At 42.0% G+C, this 23,126-nt stretch overlaps 1 protein-coding gene across 2 annotated transcripts in view; it reads right to left on the minus strand.

The window, feature by feature from the left end:
• LOC122541731 (mitochondrial adenyl nucleotide antiporter SLC25A24-A-like) overlaps positions 1–22,822 on the minus strand; it is a 28,504-nt gene extending 5,682 nt beyond the window's left edge. Inside the window, exons 1-9 of one of the 2 annotated variants that reach the window (XM_087982499.1) lie at positions 22,449–22,822; positions 17,252–17,421; positions 16,074–16,176; positions 10,904–10,991; positions 9,195–9,306; positions 8,132–8,287; positions 6,722–6,874; positions 4,687–4,794; positions 858–1,025 (exon numbers count right to left, since the gene is read on the minus strand). In XM_087982499.1, coding sequence (XP_087838625.1) covers positions 858–1,025; positions 4,687–4,794; positions 6,722–6,874; positions 8,132–8,287; positions 9,195–9,306; positions 10,904–10,991; positions 16,074–16,176; positions 17,252–17,410 — 1,047 coding nt within the window. In that variant the 5' untranslated portion in view covers positions 17,411–17,421; positions 22,449–22,822. Of the gene's footprint in view, positions 1–857; positions 1,026–4,686; positions 4,795–6,721; positions 6,875–8,131; positions 8,288–9,194; positions 9,307–10,903; positions 10,992–16,073; positions 16,177–17,251; positions 17,688–22,448 lie in introns of those variants that run through there. The other variant, XM_087982498.1, reaches the window with a different exon arrangement.
• Between the last annotated feature and the right edge of the window lie 304 nt (positions 22,823–23,126).

A 23,126-nucleotide genomic window follows, 5' to 3' on the forward strand; every position in this document is an offset into this window, starting at 1 on the left:
CGGAGGAAACCCACGCAGACACGGGGAGAACGTGCAAACTCCACACCAACAGTCAGCCGAGGCAAATCTGTGTCCCTAGCACTCTTGAGGCAGCAGTGCTAACCACTGAGCCATCATGCTGCCAAATTGTAACCTAGCAAGATAATAAAAGACAACTAATGACAAAAACTTGGTCAACAATATAACTTGTAGTAGTACCTTGGAACAGCAGTCCAAGTCTTGTTGCTTCACCAACTAACAGTACAAACAGATTAATTGGTCAGTACTCTGCTGTTTGTGCAATTTGAATCAAGATATTGCTGCTTTCCCCTACCTTACTGCAGTCACCATACTAAAACAAGTTTGTAATTATCTGTGGAGAGCTTGGAGGTGTTTTGGAATCACAGAATCCCTACAGTGTGGAAACAGGCCATTTAGCCCAACAAATCCACACCGATGCTCCGAAGAGTAACCCACCCAGACCCATTCCCCTACTCTATTACTCTACGTTTACCCCTGACTAATGCAGCTAACCTACACATCCCTGAACACTATGGGCAATTTTAGCATGGCCAATTCACCTAACCTGCACATGTTTGAACTGCGGGAGGAAACCCACACAGACACAGGAAGAATGTGCAAACTCCACACTGACAGTCGCCTGAGGCTGGAATTGAACCCGGGTCCCTAGCGCTGAGAGGCAGCAGTGCTAACCACTGAGCCATCACACCACCCACTTAAATCCAAATTATTTCTCCATACCCCCAACACCCATCCTTGCCACTAGTGCAGCCCATTTGCCATTAAAAGACAGTCTAAATAAAAATAGAAGTCATTAGTATTTGTTTTTGTTTACTACTTCCCAAATAAAAACCAACCTCATACACTGCCAAGTCGATACCAGCATAAGGGATGATCCCTAGGATATTTGGCACATAGCCCCTGTAGAAGGTGGAAATTCCTTCATATTTGAATATGTTACTGATTTGGGCGTAGAGTTCCCGTGGTTCCCCTGTTTTCCGTAACATCATTCTCGTTTTCAGCATCTATTAGAAGCAAAACCAATTGCAGAATCATTACGTGATGCGAATCAGTGGAATTTAATTTTAAGTAACAGCATTTAGGATCATAGAACAAGTAAGGAAAAGTTGAATAAGGATGTGTACCTACGATGATGATCTAATGGCAGAACTGGTTCAAGGGGCTCAATGGCCTAATTATAGAGTCATAGAGATATACAGCATGGAAACAGACCCTTCAGTCCAACCCGTCCATGCCGACCAGATATCCCAACCCAATCTAATCCCACCTGCCAGCACCCGGCCCATATCCCTCCAAACCCTTCCTATTCATATACCCATCCAAATGCCTTTTAAATGTTGCAATTGTACCAGCCTCCACCACATCCTCTAGCAGCTCATTCCATACACGTACCACCCTCTGTGTGAAAAGATTGCCCCGCAGATCGCTTTTATATCTTTCCTCTCTCACCCTCTGGTTCTGGACTGCCCCACCGCAGGGAAAAGACTTTGTCTATTTATCCTATCCATGCCCTTCATAATTTTGTAAACCTCTATAAGGTCACCCCTCAGCCTCCGACGCTCCAGGGAAAACAGCCCCACAGCCTGTTCAGCCTCTCCCCATAGCTCAAATCCTCCAAACCTGGCAACGTCCTTGTAAATCTTTTCTGAACCTTTTCAAGTTTCACAACATCTTTCCAACAGGAAGGAGACCAGAACTGCACGCAATATTCCAACAATAGCCTAACCAATGTCCTGTACAGCCGCAACATGACCTCCCAATTTCTGTACTCAATACTCTGACCAGTAAAAGAAAGCATACCAAATGCCGTCTTCACTATCCTATCTACCTGTGACTCCACTTTCAAGGAGCTATGAATCTGCACTTCAAGGTCTCTTTGTTCAGCAACACTCCCTAGGACCTTACCATCAAGTGTATAAGTCCTGCTAAGATTTGCTTTCCCAAAATGCAGCACCTCGCATTTATCTGAATTAAACTCCATCTGCCACTTCTCAGCCCATTGGCATATCTGGTCCAGATCCTGTTGTAATCTGAGGTAACCCTCTTCGCTGTCCACTACACCTCCAAGTTTGGTGTCATCTGCAAATTTACTAACTGTACCTCTCATGCTCGCATCCAAATCATTTATGTAAATGACAAAAAGTAAAGGACCCAGCACCGATCCTTGTGGCACTCCACTGATCACAAGGCTCCATTCTGAAAAACAACCCTCCACCACCACCCGCTGTCTTCTACCTTTGAGCCAGTTCTGTATCCAAATGGCTAGTTCTCCCATTATTCCATGTGATCTAACCTTGCTAACCAGTCTCCCATGGAGAACCTTGTCGAATGCCTTACTGAAGTCCATACAGATCATATCTACCACTCTCTGCCCTCATCAATCCTCTTTGTTACTTCTTCAAAAAACTCAATCAAGTTTATGAGATATGATTTCCCACACACAAAGCCATGTTGACTATCCCTAATCAGTCTTTGCCTTTCCAAATACATGTACATCCTGTTCCTCAGGATTCCCTCCAACACGGAGGGCGGCACGGTGGCACAGTGGTTAGCACTGCTGCCTCACAGCGCCAGAGACCCGGGTTCAATTCCCGACTCAGGCGACTGACTGTGTGGAGTTTGCACATTCTCCCCGTGTCTGCGTGGGTTTCCTCCGGGTGCTCCGGTTTCCTCCCACAGTCACAAAGATGTGCAGGTCAGGCGAATTGGCCATGCTAAATTGCCCGTAGTGTTAGGTTAAAGGGGCAAATGTAGGGGTATGGGTGGGTTGCGCTTCGGCGGGTCGGTGTGGACTTGTTGGGCCGAAGGGCCTGTTTCCACACTGTAAGTAATCTAATCTAATCTAATCTAACTTGCCCACCACCGATGTCAGGCTCACTGGTCTATAATTCCCTGGTTTGTCCTTACCACCTTTCTTAAACAGTGGCACCATGTTAGCCAACCTCCAGTCTTCTGGCACCTCACCTATGACTATCGATGATACAATATCTCAGCAAGAGACCCAGCAATCACTTCTCTAGCTTCCCACAGGGTACACCTGATCAGGTCCTGGGGATTTATCCACTTTTACCAGTTTCAAGACATCCAGCACCTCCTCCTCTGTAATCTGGACATTTTGCAAGGTGTCACCATCTAATTCGCTACTTTCTGTATCTTCCATATCCTTTTCCACAGTAAATACCGATGCAAAATACTCATTTAGGATCTGCCCCATCTCCTTCGGCTCCACACAAAGGCCGCCTTGCTGATCTTTGAGGAGCCCTATTCTCTCCCTAGTTACCCTTTTGTCCTTAATATGTTTGTAAAAACCCTTTGGATTCTCCTTAACTCTATTTGCCAACGCTCTCATGTCCCCTTTTTGCCCTCCTGATTTCCCTCAGAAGTATACTCCTACTGCCTTTATACTCTTCTAAGGATTCACTCGATCTATGCTGTCTATACCTTACATATGCTTCCTTCTTTTTCTTAACCAAACCCTCAATTTCTTTAGTCATCCAGCATTCCCTATACCTACCAGCCTTTCCTTTCACCCTAACAAGAATATATTTTCTCTGGATTCTCGTTATCTCATTTCTGAAGGCTTCCCATTTTCCAGCCATGCCTTTACCTGCGAACATCTGTCCCCAATCAGCTTTTGAAAGTTCTTGTCTAATACCGTCAAAATTGGCCTTTCTCCAATTTAGAGCTTCAACCTTTAGACCTGGTCTATCCTTTTCCATCACTATTTAATTCCATTCTTACGCACGAGTGTTTGTTCGTGAGGCTCCTCTCAGAGGCATTAACACATTTAAAACAAACATTTTTACCCAAGTCAAGAAAGGACCTTGAGATTTTTGCCAATACTTTAAGAGGAAAAGTGTTAATGACAAGGCCAGCAATTGTTGCCCATCCCAAAATGTCATTAAAGGTGATAATGAGCCACTTTCCTGAGCTGCTATGGTCCACTTAGTGCAGGGAAGGCTGGGGTTTTAACTCAGGGAGGGAACAATGATCTTGTTCCAAGTCAGCACGGTGTGTGGCTTAAAGTGGTCTGTTCAGAATTCATCCATTAACATCACAGACAAGATATGATGCATCTTAACAAATTCCTCCTAGTCATCTCAAAGCAAGAACTCACAAACACAGTAAGTGTTCCCTTTCCTCTCCAGATTCTTAACTTAACCCAAACAATAATGATTACATTAAGTAGCCAACACCAGTGAGCTGTTCTGTACATTTGCACTCAAGTTGAATTGAAATTGTCTTTCATTTCCTAGAAATAATTGAGAAATCGAGCTCAAGCCCAGAGTTTAAGTATTAAAAAATACTTCTCACATTAGGGATTTAAAATGAATTTGCATTCAAATATAGCAGTGGAGCATGGTCAAACCATGAATCCTTTCCAAAAAAAAATTACATTTTTGTGGGGACACACACACACACACACAAAGACAGTTACTTAACAATAATTGTCCAATAATATTCCTGCAATAGCAAAGTGAGTCTGGTTGAATACTTTTATTTGATTGCAGCTATTAAACAGGGTGAAAACTTATCTAGGTAACAGGAAGGAGTTCTGGTCAGGTTTGTAAATAATGTATGATATTCCATCTACCTTTTTATAATTATCGCAAAGAATTGTCCCCCATCCACAAAGGCTGGCAATGAGAGAGCACTTATTCATACCTCAACTGGATAAGTGGCTGTTTGAGAGAACGCACCAGCCATTGAACCTGCAAGAAACCTTTCCTTCATTCCCAAATTTTCTGGTTCATTGGCTATTAGCGTCTTGAGCTGCAAATACATTTCAGAAATAAAAGTTAGAAATCTCAAGGAACTGTTTGCTCAGAACCTTAAATTCACCATTTGCTACTTCTCAAAATATCAGATGCAAAGTCAAATGAAAATCATGCCACCTATCAGGCCTCTGCCAACTGACTTAATACATACGGGATTTTCTTTCCAGTTCATTTCCTCCTTTTACTTATCGGAGACAAAACTGGCTGTTGGACTTAGTGCCTTGGAATCTTTATTCAATACGACTTGTTTACTTCCCAATAATGTAACAAAACAAATGCAAGTAGCAATGCTGTTATTTCAAGAGTAGACTTCCTGAATGGTGTCTTGCAAAGTTTGACAAATCTGTATTCTGCACCCATTTCACCCACCCGCAAAAAAAGGTTTCAGCCTACTCTGAGTGCACCAATTGAGAGAATTGACAACTCTTTTTAAGAGAAAGTGAGGACTGGAGATCAGAGTCAAAAAGTGTGGCGCTGGAAAAGCGCAGCAGGTCAGGCAGCATCCGAGGAGCGGGAGAGTCGACGTTCCTGAAGGGCTTATGCCCAAAATATCGACTCTCCTGCTCCTTGGATGCTGCCTGACCTTATTTCCTTTGCCAGCGCCACACTTTTTAGCTCTTTTTAAAGATTTCTGGACTTTGGGTAGAGAAGAAGTCATCAATGAAAGATCACAGGAAATAACCAGCTCTCATCTTTTGTGTATGCTGAAAATATTACCACTTTTACACATAATGTTTGAGCCAATCAGATGAATGTGCAACAGGTTTTGGACAAGACACTTTTAAAATGACCCCAAGGTCTAAGAGCTGCAGCCCCTGGTGTAAAAACATACTGTACCAATGGATCACGCCCAGCACCATGTTCATAAGTACAAGCATTCGTAAAGTGGAGATGCCTCCGTAATATCAAGAGGTTGGACAACCATTTAAAATAGGGATGACTTCTGAATTCTGACTTGGACGGTGCCAGCTAAGCTCACACTCAGGTCAGGGCTGAACAAAACCCACGTATAATATAAGATGCCTCTGTGAGACTTGAACCTGGACCTCTAGCCTCAAGGTAGGTGGCACTGTAAATGTTCCACAAGACCACTCCCTCAGGTCAGGGTATAATTGCAATATGGTCAGGGAACCTGAAGGCTGAAATGAGCTTAACAGTTCCAGATATTAAAATGAAACAAAGAACAGCAGAAAATACTGGAGAAGCTCAGGAGGTCTGGCAGCATCCATGGAGAGAGAGAAACCGAGTTAACATGTGAAGTCTGGTGACTCTTTGTCAGAACTGTTAGCATCTCGGTATTTAAGATGGGGTTGGAGGGTGCGAGGACATAAGCAGAGGTGGGAGAAAAGAGTGAGTGGATAAGTGGAGGAGGAGTCCAGAGACATTTGAAAGCGGTTGGCCAACAGGAGGATTGTTGACAGAGAGCCAGGACAGAGGAGAAACTGAATAAGTGATAATGAGGGCTAACAGCTGGACAGAATGGGTAAGCTGTGCTGAAAGCAGACTATGCCTTGACAGGACCAGAGTGTGGGGTGGGTAAAAAACAAGAAAGGACATAATCAGGCATTAAGGTTATTAAAACAGAAACTGCTGGATAAAACTCAGCAGGTCTGCAGCCATCTGTTATGGCTTCAGGTCCTTCTTCAGAGGGCTCACGTTTTTCCTGCAGTTTCTGTTTTCAATTCTGATTTCCAGTGATCAGGTTTCTCTCTAAAGTTATTGAACTCGATGCTGAGACCTAGAGGCTGCAGGGCTCCCAAGTGAAAGATTACCCTTACACTGAACCTTGCAGGAACAGTGCAGCAATTTCTGACAGTTTCACACTGAAGCATTTGCATCGAATACTTGATTATTTAAAATCCGCAACAAATTGCAACCCCTGGAAACAACATAAAACAGTAATTCACTTTCACGATACATACCTCTTCGTAGGCCATGAATTTGAAGGCTAGCTCAGGACCAATTTTGATAATGTTAGTTAGATTCCCTCTCCACATTGAACTTACACCTCCTTCCCTGACCATTGCTCTTAGGCCACTAGAAATCTTCATCTTATTTTGACGTGTAGAATAAACCTGAAAAAAACAGATAAACAATTCCATTCTAACTGCAGCTGGTGCTGACCAGCAACTGAAAACAATTTCCACTGGCAACTACTGGCTACAGAAGCATCAATGTAGGAAAATGTATCTAGGCAAACATTGGAGGCACAAACTGAAATACACAAAATTTTGATATTTCATTTTTGTATTTGTCTGGCAAAAGGTTTCAAGTCTCACAATCTTGGGCCATTTGATACAGTACAACTTGATATCTGTACGTCTAATACTGGAATACACCAGCTCATTGCAGAATATCAAACACCTACCTATCCCCTATTCATTTCAAATAAACACAAGCAAGGGGACGATATCTTGAGAGGTTATGGTAAGGATTGAACAGGTCGGGGCTGCTTTCTCCAGAAAAGGGAAGGCCGAGGGATGCTTGTTACAGTTGGTCACGGAGGCAACGCTTATATACTCTATAGAAAGGGCCATTTTGCCTTTTTTAAATCTATCCAAATTGTCAGCATGCTTGTGTTGATGTGAACTGTAATTGCATAAACCAATAATCAATAAATTACTTGTTAGTTTCAGGCTCCCGAACATAGGAAGCTAGAATAAAATGCTTGCCTTATTTCCTTTAATTATTGAAGGAACAGTAAAGGAAAATGGAATTAAAATAGGCGATCCAAACAAACTTACCAGAGTGTTTGTTCCATACCTCTACTGCTAAAAACTCAAATATTGCTATTATTCAATATACACATCCTGGACAGAGTGCCGAGGAACCTTTAAGCAAATGCTTCAGCATCTTAGAGTAAGTGGATTTTGTTGAGAGTTGTTACCTAGTCAATCATTACTCCCAGACTTAAATGGGGCGCTGGGGTCAAGTCACAGAGTAGCCTTTTCCTTCTTTGTGGAATGGTAGAACCACGGAATAAGGTCATTTGACCCATCATGTCTATGCTAGTCTTTGGCAAAGCTAGTCGATGCACAAAGCCTTAATTGTGAGAATGACATTAAACTTCTTAAGCTCAATATTGCTACTTTTTAAATGGACCTTCAATACCTCTTCCTCATATCGAGGCAGCGAGCAGTTAGAGAGAGCCTTGCCCCTCTACCTGTAGCTGAATTCCTGTTATTAACTGCACATCACAATAAACAGTGAGGTTTGGATACTCTGAAAGAAAATAATGCAGAATTGGAGGCTAATAAAGCTGATTAAACACTTAGGAGAGCTGAACCAGCAGATTTTAAAATCGCAGCCCTACTGGTGATGAGCAATCCTACCTGCATCAGCACCCTGAGCCGGTCAAAGGGGGCAGTCACTGTCCGTGAAACTCCACCAGCCGTGCCTCCTGCAATAAGGTGGCCCCACCACTTCTCCGGTTCCACATTCTCCAAGAATTCCTCGCAATTAGTTATGTCATCGTTAATGGAAAAGATCTGCAGAGATTGTGGGAGGAACACAAGAGGGGGAATCAAGGCATTAAGGCGGTAATGCAAATTCCCTGGGTATACCTTATTGCTACTTCCACAACCCTTCCAAATTAAAAAAAGTAAAGATTGCCAAATGTTAAGTGCAAAATGTTCACCAGGGCGCAGTACAGAGCTTCCAGAGTGACACAATTTGTGCTCCCGTGCCTGTGGCATCGAATTCACGGAATATTTTAAGATAGAGAGAAAGCAACAGCAACATCTGTATTAACAAGGACATAAGTGACAGCAACATTCATACACAAACCTTATCTAACTGTTACACCCTCCCGAAGTCCCTAGACCATAAGAAATAGGAGCAGAATTAGATTATTTGGCCCATTGAGTCTGCCATCCGATTATGGCTGGCACGTTTCTCAACCCCATTCACCTGCCTTCTCCCCATAATCCTCAGTCCCCTTACTAATCAAGAACCTCTCTCTCTCTCTCTGTCAGTCTTACATGCACTCACTCAGCTTCCACAAAATTCTCTGGCAAAGAGTTCTACAGATTAACCACTCTCTTCCTTGCAATATATTTCATAGGACGGTAAGCAGTTTTTGAATCCTTTTTCTAACTAAGCACAAAGCTACAAGAAAAATCAACCCTGACCCATTTGTGCCCATTGGGTTCCATTTTCAGAGTGCAAAACATTTTGGTGGTTTTAGTAACGTTTTTCTAGCACATTTGAATTTAATATGCCATTGCTGACTAACCTTACATAAAGCATCCCTGGGCATCAACAGAGTTTCAGTGCCCTAAAAAGTTACTTTGAGATGAAACTAAGAGACAAATTGCTTTCCAATGCAGAGTGTGCACTCATCCAGATCTGCAATCAGTGTACAGCCAGAGAATCAATTCTGGATACCCTACTTACGCTATTGTATCGCCAGATGTCAATCATAGTTCGCATGTTGTCCTCTACAGTCGTTATGTAGATCTTTCGCCATTCATTCCAATCCATATCCATATAATCATCTCGATCCAAGCTGATAAATTGTAACAACAGAAAAAGCAGTATTTGATCTCTTGACATCGGAGTTCCTTCGGTAAATACATTAATTAGCAATAAATATTTATTGAACATAATGCAACAGTTAAGAATTCACAATTTGCAATGTAAAGATCTGAGGTCACTGTCCAAATTATACAGGGCAATTTTCCCAGCATCCTGTCCAACATGCACCACCCAACAGGTATAAGAACAACAGACTGAATTGGTCATTATCTTGGTGTGCACATAAATAGCATGTGCATTAATTTGGAAGTGCAGTGGTCCTACCTGCTTCAGTGGTAATAACATCACTGACCAGGTTGAGTAGAAAATCTTTATAAATGCAGTCACTGCTACAATTTACTGGCTGTGAAGCAGCTCGGAATAACCTGGCGATTTGAAAGATACTAATAATCTATAACAACCTCAAAAATTGTGCTCAAATGGCTATTGACCAGCAACTTTCATTTACGCATGCCTTAAGTAACAGAACATTACAAGGCACTTAACAGCATTACTCAAAAATCTGATAACAAGCCATAAAAGGAGATATTAAGGCTCCTGACCAAAAACCTGATGAAACAAATGAATAAAATGCTTTGAAAGAAGAGACAGGTCAAAGTGCTTAGGGATCGAACTCCAGAAATGACTGTCCCTCCATCACAAGGTCAGATGCGAGAGATGTTCTCCAAAGATTGTATGATGTTCAGCACCACTCAACTCCTCAGACACTGAAGCAACCCATGTTCAAGTGGAACAAGATCCTGGGCAATATCCAGGCTTGGGCTGACAAGTGGCAAATGACATATGCACCATACAAATGCCAGGCTCTGCCATCACCAATAAGAAATTATCTAACCACCACCCTTGACAATCAATGTTACCATCACCGAATCCCACCCCCTCAACATCCTTGGAGTTACTATTGGCCAGAAAGTCAACTGGACTCACCACATAAACACAGTGGCTACAAAAAGCAGATCCGAGATTAGGAATATTGCGGCAAATAACTCTCCTCCTGACTCCTCAAAGCCTGCCCACCATTTACAGACACAAGGCAGCAGTGTGATGGAATACTCCCCCACTTACATCTGTGGATGCAGCTCCAACACTACTCAAGAAGCTTGACACCAGCCAGGACAAAACAGTCCAGTAAACTAGCACCACACCCACAAACATCCACTACCTCCACCACCGACACTCACTAACAGCAGTGTGTACTATCTATAAGACAGACTGCAGAAGTTCACCAAAGATCCTCAGACAGCACCTTCCACACCCATGACCACTTCCACTTAAAAGGACAAGAGCAGAAGATACATGGAACACCACCACCTGCAAGTTCCCCTCCAAGCCACTCACCTCAGGGCATGTGGGTCACCCTGCAGCACGTGGACTGCAGTGGATCAAGATGACGGCTCACCCCACCTTCTCAAGGACAACTAGGGACAGGTAATAAATGATGGTCAGGTAGCAACACCTATGCCCCATAAGTGAATTTAAACAAAAATTAGTTTTAAGCTTACACCTCATCTTTGTGCAAATATGATTTATTTTGACAAATGTTGCTTGCACAACTTGAATTGACTTACTGATTAAGAATTCTGTTTGCGTGGAAAAGATTAAGACTAACATGAAGTCTTCCCATGAGATGCATAATCCTCCATTTGCTTATGTTGCCTAAACATACAAATATGAATGGAAAATTAAAATACCGCAGATGCCAGACATCAGAACTAAAAACAGAAAATGCTGTAAATACTCGTGTCTCTCACCAAGTACTGCCTGACCTGCTGTGAATTTACAGCATCTTAGGCTCCTAATTCACAGTAATTAATCACAGAATAGAATCATAGAATCCCTATGGTGTGGAAGCAGGCTGTCCGGCCGATCGAATCCGCACCGACCCTCCACAGAACAGACCACCCCCTACGCTATCCCTGTAACCTCACACTTCCCATGGGTAATAAGATCACCTCATTCTTCAAAACTCCCAGGAGCTCAACTTGTTGGGGGGTAAGCTTGAATTGAGGATTGGTTAACACCAGGACACTATGGGGCAATTTAGCATGGCCAATCCACCTTTGGATTTTGGGAAGAAACCTACACAGACATGGGGAGAATGTGCAAACACCACACAGACAGTCGTCTGAGGCTGCAATCGCCTACCCCAATTCTACCGTATTGAAAGAAGAATCAAATCAAAAGGCTGGAAACCAAAACAAAACCCCAGAAAATTGTAAAAATATTGAGATCAGGCAGCACCTACAATAAGAGAACATTTACCATTTCAGGTTCATAACCTCACAGCAGATCTTAAAGCTTGTTTGAGAGGCTGTAGAAAGAGGGAAGATGCTACAAGCCAAATTACAAGTAATATGAACAAATGAATTAGAAGCAGACCATTTGGCCCATCTAGCCTACTCCAGCACCTCTCATTGATTTGATTGTGGCCTCAAATCCATGTTCCCTTGTTAGTTAAGAATAGACTCTGCCATTAAATTACTTAATGACCTATATTGAACAAACTAGGGTAGCTTCAAAGTCACAGAGGAGAAAAAGTTCATACTTCTCTGTCTGAAATAGGAGAGTCCTTACTTTTAAATGGGTCACCTCGTTTCAGTCTCTCCCACAAGGAGAAGCATATTTTCACAATCTAACCTGTCAAGACCCCTCAGGACATTGTTTCAATAGGATCACCTCATTCTTCTAAACTCTAATGGATAATCGTATAAGAGCCCACCTTGTTGGGGGTAAGCTTGAATTGAGGATTGGTTAACATATGATCGGCAGAGATGGGATCAACAGGCACTGTTTTGGTTGGAAAGATGTAACTAGTGGAGTGCCACAATGATTACCCCTCAGGTATCAATTATTTACTATCTATATGAATGACTAGAATGAGGGGTAGAGTGTAATGTGCCTGAATTTGCAGATAATACAACAGTGCACTTGGGTATGTTGTGGTGAGGACATAAGGAATTTTGCAAGGGGTTACAGGTCAGTTCGAGTGGGCAAAAACTTGGCAGATGGAGCATAAATGAACAAGGGTCAGGGCATGCACTTTCGAACATATAATCAAAAACAATTAATTAAATGGAGATAGTCTCCAAAAATATAAATAAAGGGACCTGGGCATTCTTGTGCGTGAGACACAAGTTAGCATACAGATGCAACAACTAACTAAGGTGGCAAATGGAATTCTAGCTTTTTACTGCTAAAGGACTGAAGCTTAAAAACAGGGAAGTTTGGTTCAGACTGTACAGGGTGCTGTTGAGGCCGTACCAGCAGCATAGTGTCAAGTTTCGATCCCTGTATTTAACAAAGGATGGACTGGCATTGGAGGCAGTCCAAAGGAGGTTCACTACATTGACTCCTGGGATGATACATAGCTGACTTATCAAGAGCAACTAAACAGGTTAGGCCCTTATTCATTAAGGGTATAGAAGTATAAGGACAATCTTACTGAAACACACAAGATTCTGAGGGCTACTGGCAGGGTAGATGTTGAGAAGAACATTGTCTATTGGTCAGGGACATCTTGAACTAGGCAGCACAGTTATAGAATAAAGAGACATTTAAAAGCAACATGTGAAGGAATTTCATCGGAGATTAGTGGATGCATGAAATTAGAATAGATTAGATTACATTACAGTGTGGAAACAGGCCCTTCAGCCCAACAAGTCCACACCGACCCGCCGAAGCGTGACCCACCCATACCCCTACATTTACCCCTTACCTAACACTACGGACAATTTAGCATGGCCAATTCACCTGACCAGCACATCTTTGGACTGTGGGAGGAAACCGGAGCACCCGGAGGAAACCCACGCAGACACGGGGAGAACGTGCAAACTCCACACAGTCAGTCGCCTGAGGCGGGAATTGAACCCGGGTCTCTGGCGCTGTGAGGCAGCAGTGCTAACCACTGTGCCACCGTGCCGCCCTTTAATTCTCCTCCTCCTGAGTGTTGTGGAGTCTAAGTTACTGAATTCATTGAAAGAGGAAGTAGATACATCTTTATTATTTCATAAATATAAGATCCGAACAGGCAGGGACTAGAGATTTACAGACCACGTAAAGGCAAATGGTTTTTAGTTGAAAAAAGGCTTCATGCGTTGGCACAGTCCTGCTGGGCTGAAGGGCCTGTTCCTGTACTATAATTCATTCACCTTGAAGGAGCAGGCACAACAGGATAGTTGAGGCCAGGGACAGATCAATCACATTCTTGTTGAATGCCAGGCAGACTTTGAGGGGCCAAATGGCCTAGTCCTGGTCCTACTTATGCTCTTCTAGATACAGGCCCAACCTCTCCTCATAAGATAACTTCTTCATCCCAGGTGTCATCCAAGTGAACCTTGGCTGAATTGCGTCTCACACATTTCCATCTTTTTTTAAATGAGGAGCCCAAAACTCCATGTGGACTCATCAGTGCCCGATACAACTGTAGCAAAACATTATTTTTATAGTCCGTTCCCTTCACAATAAACAACATTCTAGTTGTCTTCCTACTTACCTGCTGTACCTGCTTACTAACTTTATGTGACACATATACCAGGAAACCGAAGTCCCTTTGCATTTCATTGTCACAGAGTCATACAGCATGGAAACAAGAACCTTTAGTCCAACTCATCCATGCCAACCACAGTCATAAATTAATATAGTCCCATTTGCCAGCATTTGGCCCATAGCCCTCTTAAACTCTTCCTATTCATATACCATTCCAGATGCCTTTTAAATGTTGTAACTGTACTTGCCTCCACCACTTCCTCCAGCAGCTTGTTCAATACACACACCACTCTCTGCGTGAAAAGATTGCTCTTAGGTCCCTTTTAAATCTTACTCCTCTCACCTTAAACCTATGTTCTCTAGTTCTGGACTCCCCTGCCCTGGGGAGAAGATCTTGGCTATCAATGCCCCTCATGATTTTATAAACATCTACAAGGTCACCCTTCAGTCTCCAACGTTGCAGGAAAAATTGCCCCAATGTATCCAGCCTCTCCCTATAGCTCAAATCCTTCAACTCTGGCAACATCCTGTGAATCTTTTCAGAACCCTTTCAAGTTTCACAACATCTTTCCTACAGCAGGGAGACCAGATTTGCACGCAGTATTCCAAATGTGACCCAACCAACTTTTACAACCAAAACATGACCTCCCAACTCCTATTCTCAATGCACTGACCAATAAAGGCTAGCATACCAAACTTCATTATCCTGTCGACGTGTGGCTCCACTTTCAAGGAACTATGAACCTACACTCCAAGGTCTCTTTACTTAGCAACACCCAACAGGACCTTACCATTAAGTGCAAATGCACTGCCTTGATTGGCCTTGCCAAAATGCAGCACCTCAGATTTATCTAAATTAAACTCCATCTGCAATTCCTTGGTTCATCGGATCAAGGTCTCATTGTTCTGAGATAACCTTCTTCACTATCCACTACAACTTCAATTTTGGTGCCATCTGCAAACTTAGAAACCATATCTCATATTCACATTGATACAAATGACAAAAAGCTGGCACCAAAACATTTTGCCCTTCCATACTAAAACTGTTGCTGCTTACAGGATCCATACTCCTCTACTCCCTTCTTATTCATGTATTTGTCCAGGTGCTTTTTGAATGCTACTATTGTGTCTGCTTCCACCACCTCCTCTGGCAGCCTCTCAACCTCCTGTGACCCAGTGAAATCCAACTTTCTTCATAGCTAAAATCATCCCCCATTCCAGGCAACACCTTGGTAAACCTATTCTGTAATCTCTCGAAAGCATCTACATCCTTCTGGTAGTGTGGTGACCAGAACTGTATGCAACTATTCCTGAGAAAGGGGAGGGAAAGATAGTTTAGAATTGAAAATAAGCTCCCTCAGCATAATGAGTTCAGACCAGAGTTCTTTGGTTAAAACCCTGAAGAGGTCATTTGAAGCTGAGAAAGTTTATGTTCAGTTGTATGACAAATCAAGGAATAGGCTATCAGATTCTGGGAATTGAATTCACAGCTAAGTCAAATCTGATGTGAAATACACAAGGGATTTCTCTCCTAGTACAATGAAGGTGTGCTCTTGGATTAATCGGATTATATTTTTACCATGTTTTTTGAAACCTTTAAATTTGTATTGTGTATAAATAGTTTGGACTATTCCATTTAATTTTTTTTGCATATTAAATTTTGGTTTTGTTGTTGAAACCAAATCTGCCATATTGTCTGCGTGTGTTTCAGTGAAAGACCACCTAATTAAAACCAAAAATAAATTATGATCGATCAAGCTATATTTCAGTGCGGATCCAACTTGCCCAGTAATAATATTAGATTTAATAAATACATACATCCCTGAGTCTGATGGAGCATTGAGAATCAACAACAGAATGTGGAACTACAGCCCAATATAAGGCAGAGCATTGCTGAACCAGTTGGGATTGTACATCAATCTGGCAGCTCCATGGTTTGTTCTGTGATCACCGTTTGGTGGATGGATTGAGCTGTTAAAACAGGATGCAACGTCCTCCAAAACATCTCACAGGAGAGCTTCAGTAAGTAGCAACAAGTCTAAGATCTTGCACTCTGACCTAGCCCCACAAATAACAGTGGTCTTTAGTTCAACTCTGATACATACACATCCAGTTCCCACACGTTCTTAATGTCCATTCACAGGTAAACATTTCTGAAGGTGAGCACATGCTTGCTGGGAATCAGTAGAACTGTCAGCAATCATAGTATCATAGCTTAAAAGAAATATATACTGGAGATCAGCTTAGACTTACCACCTCTGGTCTTTGTGACTTTTCCAAAACCCAGCAATAGTTTCTTGTTGTTCCTCTCAAGGTATTTCCGGAACGCTTCAAAGGTTTTAGTTTTTGATTCTTCCTTTAACAGTTATTTTATTTGAATGAAGGGAAAAATAATTCATTAACTTCTAGAAGAGTATGAGAAGAGAGAGAATATTTATTCTAGTTAATGATAGACTTGTACACAGGAAGTGGGGCAAAGTGTGCTAGCAACAGAGGCCTCCATTTTAGTCTTGATATAACCTATGATAGTGACTCTGTATTTGTCAAATTGCAAACTTTTCTTATAGTAATTTGTTTTGGAAATTAAATATTCCTTTTCTCAGTTAAGGAAGAGAATTTATCATTTGAAGTAATTACAACTGTTCTAGTTTATGCTCAGGATGCCTTATGTTGCTTATGTACTAGTACTTAGAGTCATAGAGATGTACAGCATGGAAACAGACCCTTCGGTCCAACCCATCCGTGCTGACCAGATATCCCAACCCAATCTAGTTCCACCTGCCAGCACCCAGCCCATATCCCTCCAAACCCTTCCTATTCATATACCCAGCCTCCACCACTTCCTCTGGCAGCTCATTCCATATACATACCACCCTCTGTGTGAAAAAGTTGCCCCGTCGGTCTCTTTTACATCTTTCCCCTCTCACCCTAACCCTATGCCCTCTAGTTCTGGACTCCCCGACCTCAGGGAAAAGACTTTGCCTACCTACCCTATCCATGCCCCTCGTAATTTTGTAAACCTCCAGAGCTTAAGACCATAATAAATAGGAATAGGATTAGGCTGTCTGGCCTCTCAAGCCATTCACACCCACTTTCCTGCCTTTACGCCATTCAGGAAGATAAGGAATACTGCACGCAAAAGGTGGTAGCAACGAGGAATGCTCTCGAAAGTGTTTGATGCAAGTTCTATAAATGTTTTGCATATGAAGCAGACAGGGTTTTGCTAGTCACAACATACAGATAAACAGGAGGTCGGGCTCAAGGATTGGAATGACCACCACCTGTCTATAACTTCCAGATGTGACAGCATGCAATTAAAATTCTAACTGCAAAATATGGGACTGTATCTTTACTTGAGTAACTCACGATTTGTGATACAAAATACGGAGATTGTAAATGAGGTGTCGCCTTCACGCTGAATAGCACTTTACCTGTGAAACAGCTTCCAAAGCATGTACTAGTTCCTGGGTATCTATGCGGCCATCCCCGTGGGTATTTAGTCGCCAATAAAGATTATACCAAAATACATCTGTTGCTAATGCCTCATCAGGGGCGCCTCTTTGGAAAACCTCTTTCATAAACAGGAACATTGCAAGGGCTCCTAAAACACAGACAAACTTCCAAAATTGCACAGATTGTAAATAAAGCAATAAGGATCGGTCTACTTCATTTTATCTCCACTCCCATGGACTAACAAATCATCTTGAGTTAAATTTGATATTAAATATTAAACGAACAGCATACTGAATGCACAGAAGCAGTTTGTATCAAATTCTCAGTGAATTCTTGGGCAGCTCCCTGGACATCTGAACGGGGCAGCAAATAACAGCGATGTGTCTTTCAAGAGAGGGGCAAGGATTTCACAGATCTGCTTCTGACAAATGGTAAGATCGCTGACCTCCATTGTGTACAAGTCAGCCCCTCTGACAGCAACAATCTTCATCTTCAGTTCAGGAGGCAGGTTGAAATGCCACAGGAACACCGTGTGAACTGATGCTCTGGACCAGGACCAGAGATGCAGTCCTTCACAAGGGCTGTTTAAACTGTGACCACCTCAGCCAATACAAGTGGGCATAGGTTGCTATCAAGTGGGGTAGAGAGACCTGGTGCAAATTGTTTTCATCCTATTGCACCAAAATTACACAGCCCAAAGTAAAACAAATTCATTAACTGAAAATGCTGAAGTAGCTACACTATGCAACCGGCCAGCAGATCAGAAATCCACAAATTCCAGCACACTCGAACTCCAATACCCAGCAAACATATCGTGAAAAGTGTTTGCAAATTGATTTGCACGTGCTCTACTGGCGTCTAGCTACCCAAATATATATGGACTGCAGTGGTTCAAGGTGGGAGCTGACCAGAATCTTCTCGGGGCAGTGACACCCACATCCCACAAATTGCAGAAAATGAACATGAGCAATCCATGATAACAAAAAGCTCTGTTACCTTATGATACTATTTCTCAAAGTCTTAATACTATCAATTCAAGGTTAACCTTCTGGGAAAGAATTCATTCATCGGGAGCTGAATGTCCAAGTTTTACACTGCCAGAAGTAGCATGAGATTGAACATAGCAGGCAGATTAAATGTTTTTTTAACACATTTTGAGTATAATAATAATGATGGTAGGTTTAAAAAATTAGCTGAGAGTCAAAATTCAGCTTATTGGTGAAGTGCCCCTCTACGTTGGTATACCAAGAGGTGGGGCATGTGGGGACTCAATGAGACGTGATCAACTGGGAAAAATAGCCAGCAAATTTACATTAAACAAGAGTCTTTTATTAATGAATGCAGTTCTAGATTTAGGGGCAACATTTACACCTTCAAGCAGTGACAACCTCAATATAATCTCAACAAAAAGCCATTGAATATTCCATGCCAAATTACCATACCACAGAATCTGGGATCCTTTCTTGGCAAAATAAGCGCTCAATAACATGCTACGGTCCTGATGCCATTACATTCCTTCACATCACTATAAATATGAAAATCTCACTGCTGAGAAGGCAGCTTCCATTTCATTGACTGGAAAAGAATTTTGGTTTCTTATAGATGTCACAATAGTGCAGTGACATCGCAGTGGAATCAACCACATGGAGTGCCTGAAGGGGGAGAAACAACTGTACTGACTTCAGTAATAATGTGTATGGTGCATAGTTAAAATCATTTTGTTACCTGCAAATGATAGGTAACTTAATTCCAGGGGTAGTACTTGGTAGAAGCTCCCATTCCATGACAGAAGGTTGCAGATTTCCGTCCCTTTCCAAAGCTTCAGCAGATCTCTTCTGGCACTGTAGTAGCAAGGAGGTGCTACACTGTTGTAAGGGCTGTTCTGTGGACAAGCTATTAAGTTATGGGCCCGCCGAAAACACTAGGCAGGGATTAAAGGTTCTCCAACACCAGATTCCTAAGGTGGAGACTGGAACCTGTATACTAGCCAACATTCTGCCCTTGCTGGTGTCTCTCACAGTCATCGGTTCTCATCTTTGATCATCTGGACTCAAAATACTCACCTCATCCAGTTTGACCTTTCTGCTCACCAAGAAACAAAATATTCCTTGATGAATTCTACAGAAGGGTTGTTAGAAAATCAAAGAACTTCATCTCATAAGATTCTCAGAAAGTGAATCAAGGCTCATTAGGCAAGAGTTTTCTTTATTCGAGCCACAGTAGTTGATACGCAATTATTTTGTGTAATAATACTTGCATCAATGCCCTATCAATTCCATTACTTTAGTACATCCTCACCCCCAAAATGGCAGTGCAATCCAAAGCTAGAAAATCGGGAAGAAATTTTCTTGAGCTTTTGCTCGGATCCTAGATAAAGCTCAAATCGATAAATTAGTGCCTGTGGATAGTTCCACATTTTTGACAATGTGCACTACTTGCTCATATATGCAAATATCAGTGTTAATTCACACACAGCACTCAATTTCAGGGGCACCTCTGAATGTTTGTGATGGATACTCTCCGAGAGACGATATACAGCTCATCAATAAGCACAGACTGCAATCAGGAGGATTTTTAAATAGTAACTGGGGTGGCAAGACAGAGGTAAGTCAAATAGACAATTCCAGAAAATGGGTGTTATGGCTCAGAGAATCAATACAGCAGCTGGAAACCATGTGGAATTTTTTTAAAATCCATTCTCTCGTGGAATTCTATCCCATTATTGTCATTCCTAATTGCCCCAAGGACAGTTTACAGTCAGGCACATTGCTGTGGGTCTGGAATCACATGTAGGTCAGACCAGATAAGGATGGCAGATTTCCTTCCCTAAAGGACAGTAGTAAACCAGATGAATTTTAATGATAATTGCCAGTGGTTACATAGTTGGCATTTTATTGCCCAATTTTTGATGAACTATAATTTCACCATCTATCAAGTTGGGATTTGAACTTCCATCTCCAGAATATTAGCCTGGGGTTCTGGATTACACATCCAATGACAATACCACTACACCAATATCTTCGCATAAGGCAGGCTGGAGAACAAAGGCAGGATTTTTCAAATAAGCATAATGCACAAAAATCAGGTTGGAGACAGAGCAACATATTGCATATTCAGCTGAATGGCTGGAAGCTCTGGAATTCTATTCCAAAATCCTTTTCCCTCTTTAAAACTTAACTCTCTGTTCAAAATTTGACAAGAGACACGAGTTGCAGTGTCTTCAAATTGAAGTTTGTGGAGGGTTGAGGCACAGGTGTCATTTGGAATGATTAAGCCAAGTCTCAAATGTATTTTACAACATTCATGATAGGGAACTTTGGGTTAGGGGCTAGAGTAGTACACTTGGGGTGTCTAAAGTCTGCTCTGCCATTCAAGATGATCATGGCTGATGCACATTGTTGCCAATTCTCTTGTAACCTTGCATTCGTATTGTTCATCAAGAATCTATCTCAGCCTGAGAAATATTCAAAGACAAGTCACTGCTTCCATTGCATATTAAGGCAGAACTGAAACGATTCCTCTCTGAGAAAGAGAGTCTCAATTGTCTTAAATGTGTAAGCTCTTATTTTTAAACAGTGACCCTTAGTTCTAGATTGTTCCAGAAGTGGATATATCCATACTTTCCAGAGCATTCAGGATCTTATATATTACTATAATCTCTCAGTCTTTTGAACTCCAGCAGATACAAGCCTAGCCTGTGAAACCTTTCCTCAGAAGACTTCATACCATCCCAGGTATTAGTTTCATAAACCTTTCCTGCACACGACATATTTACATCCTCCCTGAAAAAAGGATGCCACAACAAAAAAAAGTTGGAAATGCCCAAATCAACATGGACATTTTCCAGACAAAATAGGAGAGATTTGCTCTCCATCTAACCAAGATGCACGTGAGTTGGGAGTGTGTGAAGCAGATAACTGGGTGGGCTGGAGTGAAAGGCTTTCCATTATCCAACAGTAACATTGCCCACCCCTTGCTCTTCCCACATCTTTATCATTACCTTGACATTCTCTAAGCAAGGCAAACTTGTGTAAATTTCAGTAAAGGATCCTGAACTAAATCACAAGAAATGAAATGAGATAGTTAAATTGGGGAGGGTGCAGCAGAAGATAGAGGAGAAGGAGCAGGAATACGATAGAAGATTAGATTTTAAATAGATCCTTCAGAAGGTGGTGGCACAGTGGTTAGCACTACTGCCTCATAGCACCAGGGACCCAGGTGACTGTCTGTGTGGAGTTTGTACATTCTCCCCATGTCCGCGTGGTTTCCTCCGGATGCTCCAGTTTCCTTCCGGTCACAAATTTGTGCAGGTTAGGGTGAATTGGCCATGCTAAATTGCCCATGGTGTTCAGGGACACGTAGGTTAGGTACATGAGTCAGGGATAAATATAGGATAAAAGGATAGGGGAATGGATCTGGGTGGATTACTCTTCGGAGGGTCGGTGTGGACTTGTTGGGCCAAAGGGCCTGTTTCCACACTGTAGAGATTCCGATGTATGGTACACTGGAAATGAGTGTAGCACAAATGATAAACGAAGAACTTCCCAATACTATAACATGGAACAGATGAAAATATTGTTAGTTACAGGCTGAAAGCAACAGGGGATGGCAAGGACACAATATACCACTGTCTCTCATCCTTATCCAAGACATAGCAATGAATTATCCTTTGTAGTATCTTCTAATTCAAGCTCTCTTATAGCATACTCTACCGGCAATTTAATGCATTTATCCTGTTCGAAAACCACTCAATGTATTGAAGAGGTTGACAGGAACACCATCTAGTGGATCGCCAAGAGTTTGCAAAGCACAATGTAAGTAGCTAAGGATTCTCACATTTCATTGTTTTGTGAAACAGCCAGAGCTTTAGTCATATTGGTGTGGTATAACTTTTAATTCCTCCTCAAAACAGGCTGTTAGTCCAATTAGTGAAACACTAACCACAGCAATACTTCGACTATGAGTTGATTGGATTAGTTGGGTCAACCCCATCTTAATAGTAGGATTTGTCTATTGATTGCACGTCAGCTAATGCAAACATCAAGGAAAAATTATGGACAAGACCATCACAAATCGACCTTGCAATACTGTATTAGTCAAAACCAAACATGGCCCAGTCTCTCAGAAACTCAATCAGCAGTACACAACTAAACATAGCGAAACCAATCTACTTACCAGCAGCCCAACATCGAGACCTACCATCAAATGATCACTGAACAGCTGGAGTAGCCTGGGTTGCTTAAGTTTCATTGGAAATGATTGCAAAGACATTCAAGGTGATAGAGAAGCAAACTTTACAGCACATCAAATTGAAGATGGTTACTAACTCAACGACATTGAACAAAAATAAGTGGCAAATGTGTAATGATCACATTGTTTTCCCTACACAGATCAACTTGTAAAAGGATTTCTGCTATATCTGAGGCAATCATCCTGAAGTGAGGCAACAATAAACAAGCAAGTTGGTCCGTAGTTTCTTTCTACAAGTTCCATCTGGATTTATCTTGTGAATTCCCTCAGGCTAGTAATCAGCCACTATCGATGTTTTGGGGCGGGGGCCCGCTGAGACAGAAAGCAAACGTAACCACACTGCACACATCAGGTTTCTGCAAATAAACAATTCTGTTAGAGCATCAATAGCAAGAAAGTCAACTATAACCTCCAATCAGTGTTACCCTTTTAGTACAAATAAATTTGTTTTCGACATGCCTCTCTCTTCACTGACCATATCTGAGACATGAATTTCAATACGATCATCAGCCATGTGGTTTGAAAAAGAAAATAGATTCCTCAGATAAAGGATTTGAAATCTACACAAAAGCCTTCACTACCTTCCTGGAAATACTGGTTATT

The sequence above is a fragment of the Chiloscyllium plagiosum genome, unplaced genomic scaffold (assembly GCF_037043375.1).
Source record: "Chiloscyllium plagiosum isolate Xiang-an unplaced genomic scaffold, Cpla_swu_hap1 HiC_scaffold_43, whole genome shotgun sequence".
In the NCBI taxonomy this organism is placed as follows: Eukaryota; Metazoa; Chordata; class Chondrichthyes; order Orectolobiformes; family Hemiscylliidae; genus Chiloscyllium; species Chiloscyllium plagiosum.